The sequence below is a fragment of the Triticum aestivum genome, chromosome 3B (assembly GCF_018294505.1).
Source record: "Triticum aestivum cultivar Chinese Spring chromosome 3B, IWGSC CS RefSeq v2.1, whole genome shotgun sequence".
NCBI classification, from domain to species: domain Eukaryota; kingdom Viridiplantae; phylum Streptophyta; class Magnoliopsida; order Poales; family Poaceae; genus Triticum; species Triticum aestivum.
The window spans coordinates 397,211,070-397,223,544 of record NC_057801.1 but is presented as its reverse complement, the minus strand read 5'-3'; the positions used below and the strand labels follow the sequence as shown (position 1 = coordinate 397,223,544).

The following is a 12,475-nucleotide window of genomic DNA, read 5'->3' as shown; positions in this document are numbered from 1 at the left end:
AGCCAAGGCTACTGCGCAAGGCAACCTCCATCCCATCCGTGGCAACCCCATCCGAGCCTCCCTATATGCTGACGATGCGGCCATCTTCGTTGCTCCAATCAAGAAAGATATATAGTTTCTTGCTTCAACGCTCTCTGCCTTTGGTGATGTCACTGGGTTAGTCACCAACTGCAACAAGAGCTTGGTCGCTCCCATTTGTTGTGCCAACATTGACCTTGACGACATTCTTCAAGCCTTCCCGGCGGTTCAGACCCATTTCCCCTTGCGATACCTTGGCCTTCGCCTGTCGGTGACTAGATTTAAGCGCATACATTTTCAATACCTCGAGGACAAGATTGCGAGCAAATTGCCGCCTTGGTCGGCTATGCATGTTGCCACCCTCGGGCGCATTGTCTTGGTCAAAGGGGTCCTCACGGCCATTGTGATCTACCATCTCACGCCGCTGGAGCTGCCCGCTGAGGTCAGGACAAAGATTGACAGTCTGCGACGTGCCTACCTTTGGGCTGGTTGTGATAAGGCGTCGGGTGGAAAGTGCAAAGTTAACTGGGAGCTCGTTTGCAAGCCTAAGATTTTTGGTGGCTTGGGTGTGCTTAATCTCGAGAAGTTTGCGACCGCCCTTCGTCTTCGCTGGCTTTGGTTTGAATGGGCAGACCCTCCTAAGACTTGGATGGGGATGGAAATGCCCTGTTCAAACAGTGACAGAGATTTGTTCTCGGTTTCCACAATAGTGACTATCGGGGATGGCAAAAAGGCTAAATTCTGGGAATCCCCATGGCTAAATGGTCTCCAGCCTAAAGACATCACACCAAAGATCTTTGAAGTGTCCAAGAAGAAGGCATGTTTGGTTAACAAGGTCCTTGACAACAACTTCTAGATCCAGCAAATCGACACAACTCAGGGATTGGAAATTCACTTCCAGTGGCGACTATTCGGCGGCTACGGCGTACACGACGCAGTTCGAGGGCCAAGTTCTCAGCTCAACCTCTCCCACAATCTGGAGGAATTGGGCTCCCCCAAAATGCAAATTCTTCACTTGGCTTATCATCCAAAATCGTGTGTGGACGGTAAATCGGTTACAACGGCGAGGTTGGCCAAACTGCGGACTTTGTCCCCTATGCAAACAAGTCCAAGAATCTGCCGCCCATCTTCTTTTCCAATGTAGATTCACCACCCGCGTCTGGACCGAGGTGGTCAACTGGCTTGGCATTCAGGACCACTCACCGCTGACTTGGCGCCACGAAGACACGGTTCAAGATTGGTGGCTGAAGACGATCAACACGGGAGGGCATATCAATAAAGCGATTGGCTCTGTTCTGATGCTTGTCATGTGGGAAATTTGGAAGGAGCGAAACGCAAGAGTTTTTCGCAACACGGCTTCACCGACCACTATTATCACTGCCAAGATCAAAGAGTAGGCCTGTCTTTGGGCGTTGGCGGGAGCCAGACACATGAGTGCAATTATGTCGCGAGAGTAGTATTTTATTTTGCGGCTTTGCGGCTTTTGTCTAAACCTTCTTCTTAATTAATGAAATTGGCAAGTCTTTTGCCTTGTTTAAAAAAAAGTGAAAGGAAAAGTCAACTACCGGCTGTGTGCATGAGGACAGAAGAAGCCCGCGTGTTGGTTAACTATGAGGGCATGTACAATGGTTCTATCTTAGCAATGCCACGTAGGATAAATGATGAGGTGGAGGAGAGAGAAATCATAAGAAAGGGCTTGTCTTCTCTTATTTAAGAAAAGATAAGAGGTGATCTCTTAGCATAATATGTCTCACCACGTTTTTAGGAATAACTAATTATTGAAGATAAGACCAAGAGATGACCCATTGTAGACATCTTTTTTTGTTATCTCTAAATTACATGCAAGACTTAAGATAAGACTATCTTATCAACCATTGTACATGCCCTGAGCCACCCCTCCCGGCACGACTCCAGACTCTCCCACAGTTCCACGTCTCCCTCCCCTCCAGGCTTCGCTCACCGAAATGGCGAAACCCTCCCAATCGCGCCTCCTCCTCGTCTTCCCCGTCGCCGCCGTCCTCGCCTCTGCCTTCCTCCTCCCGCTCGCCCGCTCCGACGCCTCCGGGCCCACCCCCACCGCCACCGCCTACGACGAGCTCCGCCTCCGTGGCTTCCCGCGCGGCCTGCTCCCAGCCAACGTTCGCGGGTACACGCTCGACGCTGGCTCGGGGGACTTCGCCGTCAACCTCGACTCCAGCTGCCGCATCGTGCTGCCGGCGGGGAGCTACCTCGCCAACTTCAACGACCACCTCACCGGCCACCTCGACGACCGTCGCATCTCCGGCCTCAGCGGCATCCGCGTCAGGGCTTTCTTCCGCTGGTGGTCCATCGCCGGGATCCGCGCCGATGGAGACGAGCTCGTCTTCGAGGTGGGTTCCGTCTCCGCCAAGTTCCCTGCCCGCCACTTCAACGCCAGCCTCGAATGCCCCGCCAAGGCCGACTCTTAGTACTATAACAAGGTATTACTAGTGCTGATATATCATGCCTCTTTCTTTCCTATTGCTTGCTTGTACCTTAAAAGAACAGAGCCTCTACGTTGTAATGCTTCCTCGATTTTCAATTCACAGTAGTACACTAGTACTATAGTTGCTTCGATATGTTGGTTTTTTTATATAGCTTACCACATATGCCATGTGGTGGTAGTACTATAGTTGCTTAATAGTACTAGGTTGGAAGGATATGGACATATTAAAGACTAGATGTCGTTGGTGGTAATTTGGATTGGGTTAGTGCCAACTATTTCGAATTTTGACTAGCTTCAGTAACTACAGAGTGGAATTCAACTAAATTACTTGTTTACAATTGCAGTGCGCTATATCTGGACGCCTAACTGCTGCTTTTTTTTTTGCATTTCACCTTTTCTTATTGCTTGTTTATTATTCCATTTTCCATAACCAACTATAGTCCTTTAATATCAAGATATTTTCCAGACAAACAATATATAATTTTCGGTATTGCGGTCATTAATTAATATCTCAGCTGCTTTCGTTACTAGCATTGGAATCAAGTCAAGGCATGCTTGCTTGTGGCAAAGTAGCTTTGCAACTGAAGAATACAAGCTGTAAAATGCTATGTAACACCTTGGACAGTAGGACAGGTATACAGGGTATAATTCTTGAATAATTTGAGTTAGCTGCCATGGAAGAAGTACAAAAATGTAAATCAAATTTCAAATGAAAGGTTGTTAGTTGTGAACCATGATCCTTGCAGTGTAAACTGAAAGGCTACTATTTTACTGCCGCACAACTCAAGAATTATGAGCTCCCACACTTCAGTTCATTTCTCGAGTCAAGCATCAGTTGGTCATCTCATGCTGTTCTATCAAACTGATGTCACTATTATTGAACTGTACTGGTAAATAATCATTCATTTACTGCATGCTCAGGTTCACTAATGCGTTCACGGAACCGAGGGTTTTCCGAGTGATTGTTAAGCTGAAAATGGCCCAGCCAGTCAGTCTTGTGCATTACTTCCCTTTTTGATCTTATTTTGACTCTACTGCATATCAGACTCTGCCCCGCAAAAATTATGCCAATGATCAATTGAAGTAAACTACTATATTCTACAACATGTAGAACCACATGCATCTCATACTGTGAGCTAGAACAATATAACCCTAAGTCTCTTCCAGGAAACTCGAATGAGTAATTAGAGACAGTACAGCGGTTGATGTTTTAAAGGTCCTTTAGTGTGTTTGTTTTACCTTCCGTGATCGCTCTCTAGACTCTGGTAACAAGGATGGCCTGGTTTCAACAGCGAGGTGGTGTTTGGCATGTCGGGTAAACAGAAAACAACCCTAATGGATCACCACATTTATGAGTATGCAACTAATTTTCAACTTAAGTAGTTAAATGTTATATTGCTGGCCAGCATTGTTCTTAAATCAATTGACTGATATTTGCTAGTGGTGAACTGCTAGTTGTGCAATCTAGCAAGCCCAGCTAAGAGAAGGGTGGCAGCGGTAGTGTGGTCATGTTGTCAAGACAGGTTGTGCAGCTAGGGCGTTTAGGACGTTTAATAGAGTTGCTGTATCATGGAGGTATGGAGTAGCCTCTGATGACATTACCGAGCAGCAGAATAAGATAACAATGTTTCTACCCAAGCACCATGGAGAGTCATGTCATAAATAAACTAATATAACTAAGGTTTTGCTTTATGAAATTTACTTCCTGATAAACAACTTTTGTTGCTGCTAGATGGGCATCAAACTCCTCCGCTATTTCCACTCCCCCACCTTCCTCTACCACTACCTGCTTACGTCACTTGAACGGATTTTGGTGAAAGAGAACATGTTACCACTTATATAACAATCACATCCATAACATTTCCTGGTTTGGGGCTGGATGCAAATCAGGTTTGATTTGCAGTGAGCTGGGTATGTATGCGCGTAATACGTTGTATCATTGTATGAATTGCCATCTTTTAGGACATGGTTCTGTTTGAGTTGTTTGATCTCTTTATTTTCATGAGAGTAACTAGATGATTGTTTCTGTATTGTTGTCTTTGTTTACCTGGTTGCAATTTTTGTAGCTCGAAGATTTATTTCTATGGTAAAGTATGAACTTGTTCCTCTTGGGGGGTTCAGGGCAGAGTATAGCACGGACTTGACTGAACACTATGCAGCTTACAATTTTATGTATTAGCCTTTACATGATGTAATATGGTTCTGGTGTAGGCAGGCACCACATAAGAGAAATAATGATGAAGGTGTTTGTCACAAGGCCACGAATGACACATGTAAAATCCAGCAAGCTAATGCTTTTTGTCTCGCACCTAGTCATTGAAGCTTTACACAGTTATTAACAACGTAAGATTTAATCAGGACTCAGGGAGTAGGGAACAAATGACAAATCATGTGTGGGCACCGAAGCAAAGATATTCACTGTTTATTTTCGTACCAAGAAAACATCCCCAGGGATAACATTCCTGGAGTCTGTTGAAACGTGGAAATAGACTGCTGAATTACCCAATCTTTTTTCTTTAGAATTGCCTTGCGCGACGTCAGAGCCGATTCTAAGACCTCAAAAGCATATTTCTTAGCACAAGGTTTGGCCTCACATTGCACACGCACTTAATTGAGACACTGAAGTGTTGCCTCTTGTTTGCAGGAACTCTTGCGTGCCTCATGACACTGGCATACCATCAAGTCGCCTCGACGTCGAGCACTATAAAGGGCAACCTGGTGCATGTAGCACTTTTCCCTACATTTCTGTAAGAGGCTGTTTCCAGGACTTGAACCCATGACCTCATGGTCACAAGGCAGCAGCTTTACCACTGCGCCAAGGCTCCCCTTTGTAATCCCCTACATTAGTGAACCCATGACGTCGAGCACTATGATTGTTTTTAATCTCTCACTGCCTTTGTAATTACTACTCCCTCTGTAAACTAATGTAAGAGTGTTTAGATAACTAAAGTAATGATCTAAACGCTCTTATATTAGTTTACGGAGGGAGTACTCTCCGTCCGGAAATACTTGTCATCAAAATGAATAAAAGGAGATGTATCTAGATGAATATTAGCTCTAGATACATCCCTTTTTATCCATTTTGATGGCCAGTATTTTCGGACGGAGGGAGTATAAGTCTGGATCCCTAAGCCACCACTCCACTTTTGACACCAAGAAAGCGGAATAATGTAAAGGTTCTTCTTTGCTCTTTTGTTGGATGGCTTGTCGTAATAATCCTGGGAACTGGTAATGGTTTTTATTTCAGTTTGTAATCTATACAACTTCTGGTGTGGCGAGTATACCACCTAACTTTTGTCTTTGTTATTTTTAAAGTAGAAATCGAGAGATGTAAATGAATCATGTGTATGTCTTTATTGATGAAGTTGATATTTATACACGGGGAAGAGGCGCTTATGAAAAGGCGTCTGTATGGAGGGATGCGAGCAACCGTCGCAATGGTTGCCAAAAGGCAACTGCCGATGGTTCTTATTAAGCAGGGATTAACCCACTAAGGGCATGTACAACACCCGGTGCTTAGCAAGGGCGCCAGGATCAGATTCCTGGTTGATTGGGCAGTTATCACTAGAATCCCATATGTGTAGCGTCGACGCAAGACCGTGCGTCGGGCGCTTCCTTGTTTTTCTTCCCACGCGAAGCGCCTGGGTAGTTCAATTTAACGTATGTAATTAGTGCCTGCCATTGCAACGTAGGGCGCTTAGGCACTTTTTTAATTCGGCATTTTTTATTCTTTTCACTGTTAGCATCTATGCAAGCGTCTACCATTGTAGATGCCCTAATCGGCACTAGTTAATTAATTCCAACACTTCTTCTAATCACAGCTTGTACTTGTGAGCATCATTATCTTGATGAGACTCCTTGTATATGCTTGCCTTGATAATGTTCATCATCTTCATCTTGAGAAAGATTTCTCTAAAAACCATGTGGGAAAAATATGAGGAGTGGGAATCTTCTTCGTTATTTTGTCTTCTTCGTTGATTCCATGGTGGGAATGGAGCAAGTGCCGAAGATTCACCAGAAAGCTTGGAACTCACTCGTCCAAATTGTTTGGTGGCACACTTGGAAGGAGAGGAACGCTCGCATTTTCGACAACAAGACTTCAACAGTTGATCAGGTGATGTCCCGCATCAAGGACGACATCGAGCAATGGACGGCGGCCGGCAAGACCAAGATCGCAATGCTGATCCACAGATCTAGAGAGCCAGATTAATTATCTAGAGGACCCTTCTGTTAGGTGTTCTGTGGGGATATACTTCCTCTGTAATCCTACTGTTGTAACAGCAACTCTCCTCTTCTACTAATATCAATGAAAAGCTGCTCCGTTAGCGTTTCGTCAAAAATATATATATGAGGAGTATAGTGTGTGATATGTTGCTAAAACTCATGCATACCCAGTGGAAAAAATAAGGAGAAAATGCTATATAACAATTATTGTCTCTTTCAACTCAATATAAGAAAAGCCATAGAATTTAGAGGGCAATAAATATGCCGTATATAATTTCTTAAAAATCCCGGTGAAGAAAACAAAAAGTATGATGTATGGTCTCATGTTGATATTATCTCATTGAAACACCTTTATTAGAACATATATAGTTAACTTATGAAGGAAAAAAAGAATATAATATGATGCATTGGACAGGAACAATTCAGGAACATACTCCCATGATTTTTGCAAATTTTGAAGTCGTCACATACCAATTGCATGAACATATTTTCTTTAAATGTTGAAGTTGATAGAGACTGTGAACAAATCAGCAGTGTGATTTGATTTGCAAGATGAGCAATATAGTCATATTGCTTATTATTATGTACTCCCTCCGTCCCAAAATAAGTGTCTCAACTTTGTACTAACTTTTAGTACAAAGTTGTTCCAAGGTTAAGACACTTATTTTGGGACGGAGAGAGTAACATGTTTGCATCCGGGCAACACAAGCAACATTATCTTAGAGATAATGATTGGTGGATGTAGCCACTAAGGTCTGTTTCAAAGACTTTCATGGGATGGCTATCACACCTAGCAGGAACACAAAGCTCTACAATCTGACATGATAGGGATCTGATCAATGTATCGAGTGATATTTGTGTCCAGATTTATCTAAAACTAAAAGATTAGGACAAGATGTTTGATGAATTGGAGATATCGAAAGGTATTCTTGAGTCCCAACCAATTATGTGTGGTGGGTCCAATGGCACTACGATATGGAACTTTGTGTCTCAATATTGCATTTGCATCATCTCATGGTGTTAATGGATCTTTCTCTACATCTAGAGATTGAACAACCATGGTAGTTATGGATGGATAAAGTTTGTCCACAGTGAATTTCTCCAATATATTCTGGATATAGACAATATGGTGTATCATAATGCATGAGTGAAGTGTTGGGGAACGTAGTAATTTCAAAAAAAAAATCCTACGCACACGCAAGATCATGGTGATGCATAGCAACGAGAGGGGAGAGTGTTGTCCACGTACCCTCGTAAACCGAAAGCGGAAGCATTAGCACAACGCGGTTGATGTAGTCGTACGTCTTCACGGCCCGACCGATCAAGCACCGAAAGCACGGCACCTCCGAGTTCTTGCACACGTTCAGCTCGATGACGTCCCTCAAACTCCGATCCAGCCGAGTGTCGAGGGAGAGTTCTGTCAGCACGACGGCGTGGTGACGATGATGATGTTCTACCGACGCAGGGCTTCGCCTAAGCACCGCTACGATATTATCGAGGTGGAATATGGTGGAGGGGGGCACCGCACACGGCTAAGAGATCCAAGGGATCAATTATTGTTTCTAGAGGTGCCCCCCTGCCCCCGTATATAAAGGAGCAAGGGGGGAGGCGGCCGGCCTAGGAGGAGGGCGTGCCAAGGGGGGAGTCCTACTCCCACCGGGAGTAGGACTCCTCCTTTCCTTGTTGGAGTAGAAGAAGGGAAGGGAGAAGGAGAAGGAAGGAAGGGGGCGCCCCCCTCCCTAGTCCAATTCGGACTAGACCATGGGGAGGGGTGCGGCCACCCTTTGGGGCCTTTCTCTCCTTTCCCGTATGGCCCATTAAGGCCCAATACGAATTCCCGTAACTCTCCCGTACTCCGAAAAATACCCGAATCACTCGGAACCTTTCCGATGTCCGTATATAGTCGTCCAATATATCGATCTTCACGTCTCAACCATTTCGGAACTCCTCGTCATGTCCCCGATCTCATCCGGGACTCCGAACTCCTTCAGTACATCAAAACACATAAACTCATAATATAACTGTCATCAAACTTTAAGCGTGCGGACCCTACGGGTTCGAGAACTATGTAGACATGACCGAGACACGTCTCCGGTCAATAACCAATAGAGGAACCTGGATGCTCATATTGGCTCCCACATATTCTACGAAGATCTTTATCGGTCAAACCGCATAACAACATACATTGTTCCCGTTGTCATCGGTATGTTACTTGCCCGAGATTCGATCATCGGTACCTCAATACCTAGTTCAATCTCGTTACCGGAAAGTCTCTTTACTCGTTATGTAATGCATCATCCCGCAACTAACTCATTAGCTACATTGCTTGCAAGGCTTATAGTGATGTGCATTACCGAGAGGGCCCAGAGATACCTCTCCGACAATCGGAGTGACAAATCCTAATCTCGAAATACGCCAACTCAACATGTACCTTCGGAGACACCTGTAGAGCTCCTTTATAATCACCCAGTTACGGTGTGACGTTTGGTAGCACACAAAGTGTTCCTCTGGTAAACGAGAGTTACATAATCTCATAGTCATAGGAACATGTATAAGTCATGAAGAAAGCAATAGCAACATACTAAACGATCAAGTGCTAAGCTAACGGAATGGGTCAAGTCAATCACATCATTCTCCTAATGATGTGATCCCGTTAATCAAATGACAACTCATGTCTATGGTTAGGAAACTTAACCATCTTTGATTAACGAGCTAGTCAAGTAGAGGCATACTAGTGACACTATGTTTGTCTATGTATTCACACATGTATTATGTTTCCAGTTAATACAATTCTAGCATGAATAATAAACATTTATCATGAAATAAGGAAATAAATAATAACTTTATTATTGCCTCTAGGGCATATTTCCTTCATGAAGGTCCTTGAAGTCTAACCCAAATCCTTCATCTCAAATTCCATCGTTTAGATGATCACGTGATTCGTCATTGCAGGAGTAATCCTTGTGTATGACGCACATATGGGTAATCATTATTGTAGGAGTAATCCTTGCATGTAAGGAACTCACTACGTCGGTTGTACCAAAATGTACCGGCAACAATAAGCTGGTGACTTACTGATTTTACACAATGTATGGTGTGTTTTGCATTTCGATTCAAAATGAGATTTCATTGGGAACTATCTATGTCTGAATCTAGTGATCCATATGGATATGTGATCATTACATCTATCAACTGCATAGATAGATGATTTTATACTGCCAATGATATAAGTTATTGAAATGAGATTCCACATTTGGAGAATAGTTGGGTATCTGCGTGAACCCTTGTGCTACAATAGTTGCTCTATGTTTCACCACCTCGTTGTTCTCATTCTGTTCCAGAAGAAAACTAGTGTAGGTATTGCTTACGTGAATACCTTTCCTTTATTGAGCAAGATTATTTCCATCTAGATTACACCCTTTGCTTGAGTTCAGTACGAGTTTTGTTCACACTTTGCCATGGCCATGGTCTTTGGACTTGAATCATGTGAAATGTTTTTGTAATCAAGTTGAGAAACATATGTCAAGAATTGTAGACTTCTGGTTATACATTTCTCCAGAGTCTATATATGTATATATAATTGATGGAAATATCATTACCCATGGAGACTGTTCACGATTTCCAATGCGGTTGAGTCGGGTATTCTGATGTCCCGGTCGCTGTGAGCACTATGACCTAGGTTGGTGGAGATTTCCCATCCACTGGGTGTATGGGAAATCCTGATGTACTATTGCCATACTTCTCCCCCCTATTGCTTTGAATGGGGAGTTGAGTGGTTTTAGTTGGTACCCCCACTCTTTCCGACGTATTTTTGCGGGATTGTAGGATTGTGTGACACCTTTATAGTCAGTAAATATATCTGGCAGGTTATTTGCAATGTGTTGCAAATCTTCTGAACGCATGGTTCAGATCTTTGAGTACATGGATTTGAGGCAGAAATGTGTTGAGCATTCCACTAATTTCCTAGCATTCTTTATGGTACTTGAACTCACCCCTAATGCTTGGAAATGTGTTGGAAATATGCCCTAGAGGCAATAATAAAGTGGTTATTATTATATTTCCTTGTTCATTGTAATTGTTCATTATCCATGCTATAATTGTATTAATTGGAAACTCAAATACATGTGTGGATGCATAGACAACAACATGTCCCTAGTGAGCCTCTACCGGGCTAGCTCGTTGATCAAAGATGGCTATGGTTTCCTAGTCATAGACACGAGTTGTCATTTGATAACGGGATCACATCATTAGGAAAATGATGTGATGGACAAGACCAAAACTATAAACGTAGCATATGATCGTATCAAGTTTATTGCTATCATTTCTGCATGTCAAGTATCTGTTCCTATGACCATGAGATCATGTAACCCACTGACACCGGAGGAGTACCTTGTGTGTATCAAACGTCGCAACATAACTGGGTGACTATAAAGATGCTCTATAGGTATCTCCGAGGGTTACTGTTGAGTTGGCATGGATCAGTACTGGGATTTGTCACTCCGTATGACGGAGAGGTATCTCGGGGCCCTCTCGGTAATGCACCATCACAAGAAGCTTGCAAGCATGTGACTAATGAGTTTGGTCACGGGATCTTGTATTACAGAACGAGTAAAGAGACTTGTCGGTAACGGGCGAAGATATCAATGATCGAATCTCGGGCAAGTAACATATCGCCGGACAAAGGGAATTGTATACGGGATTAACTGAATCCTTGACACCATGGTTCAACCAATAAATATCTTCATGTAATATGTAGGAATCAATATGGGAATCCACGTCCCGCAATTGGTTATTGACCAGAGAGGAGTCTCGGTCATGTCTAAATGATTCTCGAACCCGTAGGGTCGCACGCTTAACATTCGGTAGCGGTAGGGTAGTATTGAGATATTAATAGTGGAAAGTCTGAAGGTTGTTCGGAGTCTCGGATGGGATCCGAGACATCACGAGGAGATCCGGAATAGTCCGGAGGTAAAGATTCATATATGGGAAGTTGTTATTAGGGTTCTAAAAAAAGTTCGAGTGTCACTACTGCAGGATGCTGCTAACGCAACACTACGATCAGAGACCCTTTGACGAAACTGTGTGCGATGCATTAATCGCAAACGGTGATGTAAAAACTCGTTAAAAAAGATGCAAAATGTTTGCGATGGTGGAGACATCAAACATGGTTCAGATTTTAGTTGCGTGTGCGATGTAGGGCATACGATTGATCCATATGAACTGTTTGTGATGAGAAAGAACAACAGAAACTAGCATCCATATCAAGGTGTGTGCAATATACAACATACAGTTCGCTCAGATGAAACTTTTGCTATTAGGGAGTGCAACAGAAACGGTTAGCCAGATCAAGGTGTGTGTGTGATATACGGCATACGGTTCATTCGGACAAACCGTTTTTTATTAGGGAATACAACAGAAACGGTTCAACTTAATAAGATGTGTGTGATATGCGGCATACAGTTCACATAGATGAACTGTTTGCGGTGAGTCAAAAGAACACAAATGAGTCGTGTAAACAAGATGTGTGTGATACGCGACAAACAGCCCACTCGGATGAACTGTTTGCGATGAGAAATTACAACACAGACGGTTACTACAATTAATTTGTGTGTGATTCTGTGTGTACAAAAAACTTTGAAAAATGCAAACTAGTTGCTTGCGGTGGCTAGGAGTATCGCACACGATGCGTCTGCGAGTACTCGTGTGCGATGATTAGTAAGTTATACATACGTTTCCTTATGTTAACACGTGTGTGAATTTGCAATATGG

General features: G+C 43.3%; 1 protein-coding gene across 1 annotated transcript; it reads left to right on the top strand.

Moving 5' to 3' along the window:
- Positions 1 to 1,907: 1,907 nt before the first annotated feature.
- Positions 1,908 to 5,781, top strand: LOC123070045 (uncharacterized). The gene is made up of 2 exons (XM_044493059.1): positions 1,908 to 2,477; positions 5,127 to 5,781. Exon 1 carries the CDS (start codon positions 1,983 to 1,985, stop codon positions 2,463 to 2,465), a length of 483 nt encoding a protein of 160 aa, XP_044348994.1. The 5' UTR covers positions 1,908 to 1,982; the 3' UTR covers positions 2,466 to 2,477; positions 5,127 to 5,781.
- Positions 5,782 to 12,475: the final 6,694 nt, after the last annotated feature.

What these genes read in the sequence shown, in the direction of transcription:
- LOC123070045 (XM_044493059.1), top strand. Translation starts at nt 1,983, where the DNA reads ATGGCGAAACCCTCCCAATCGCGCCTCCTCCTCGTCTTCCCCGTCGCC.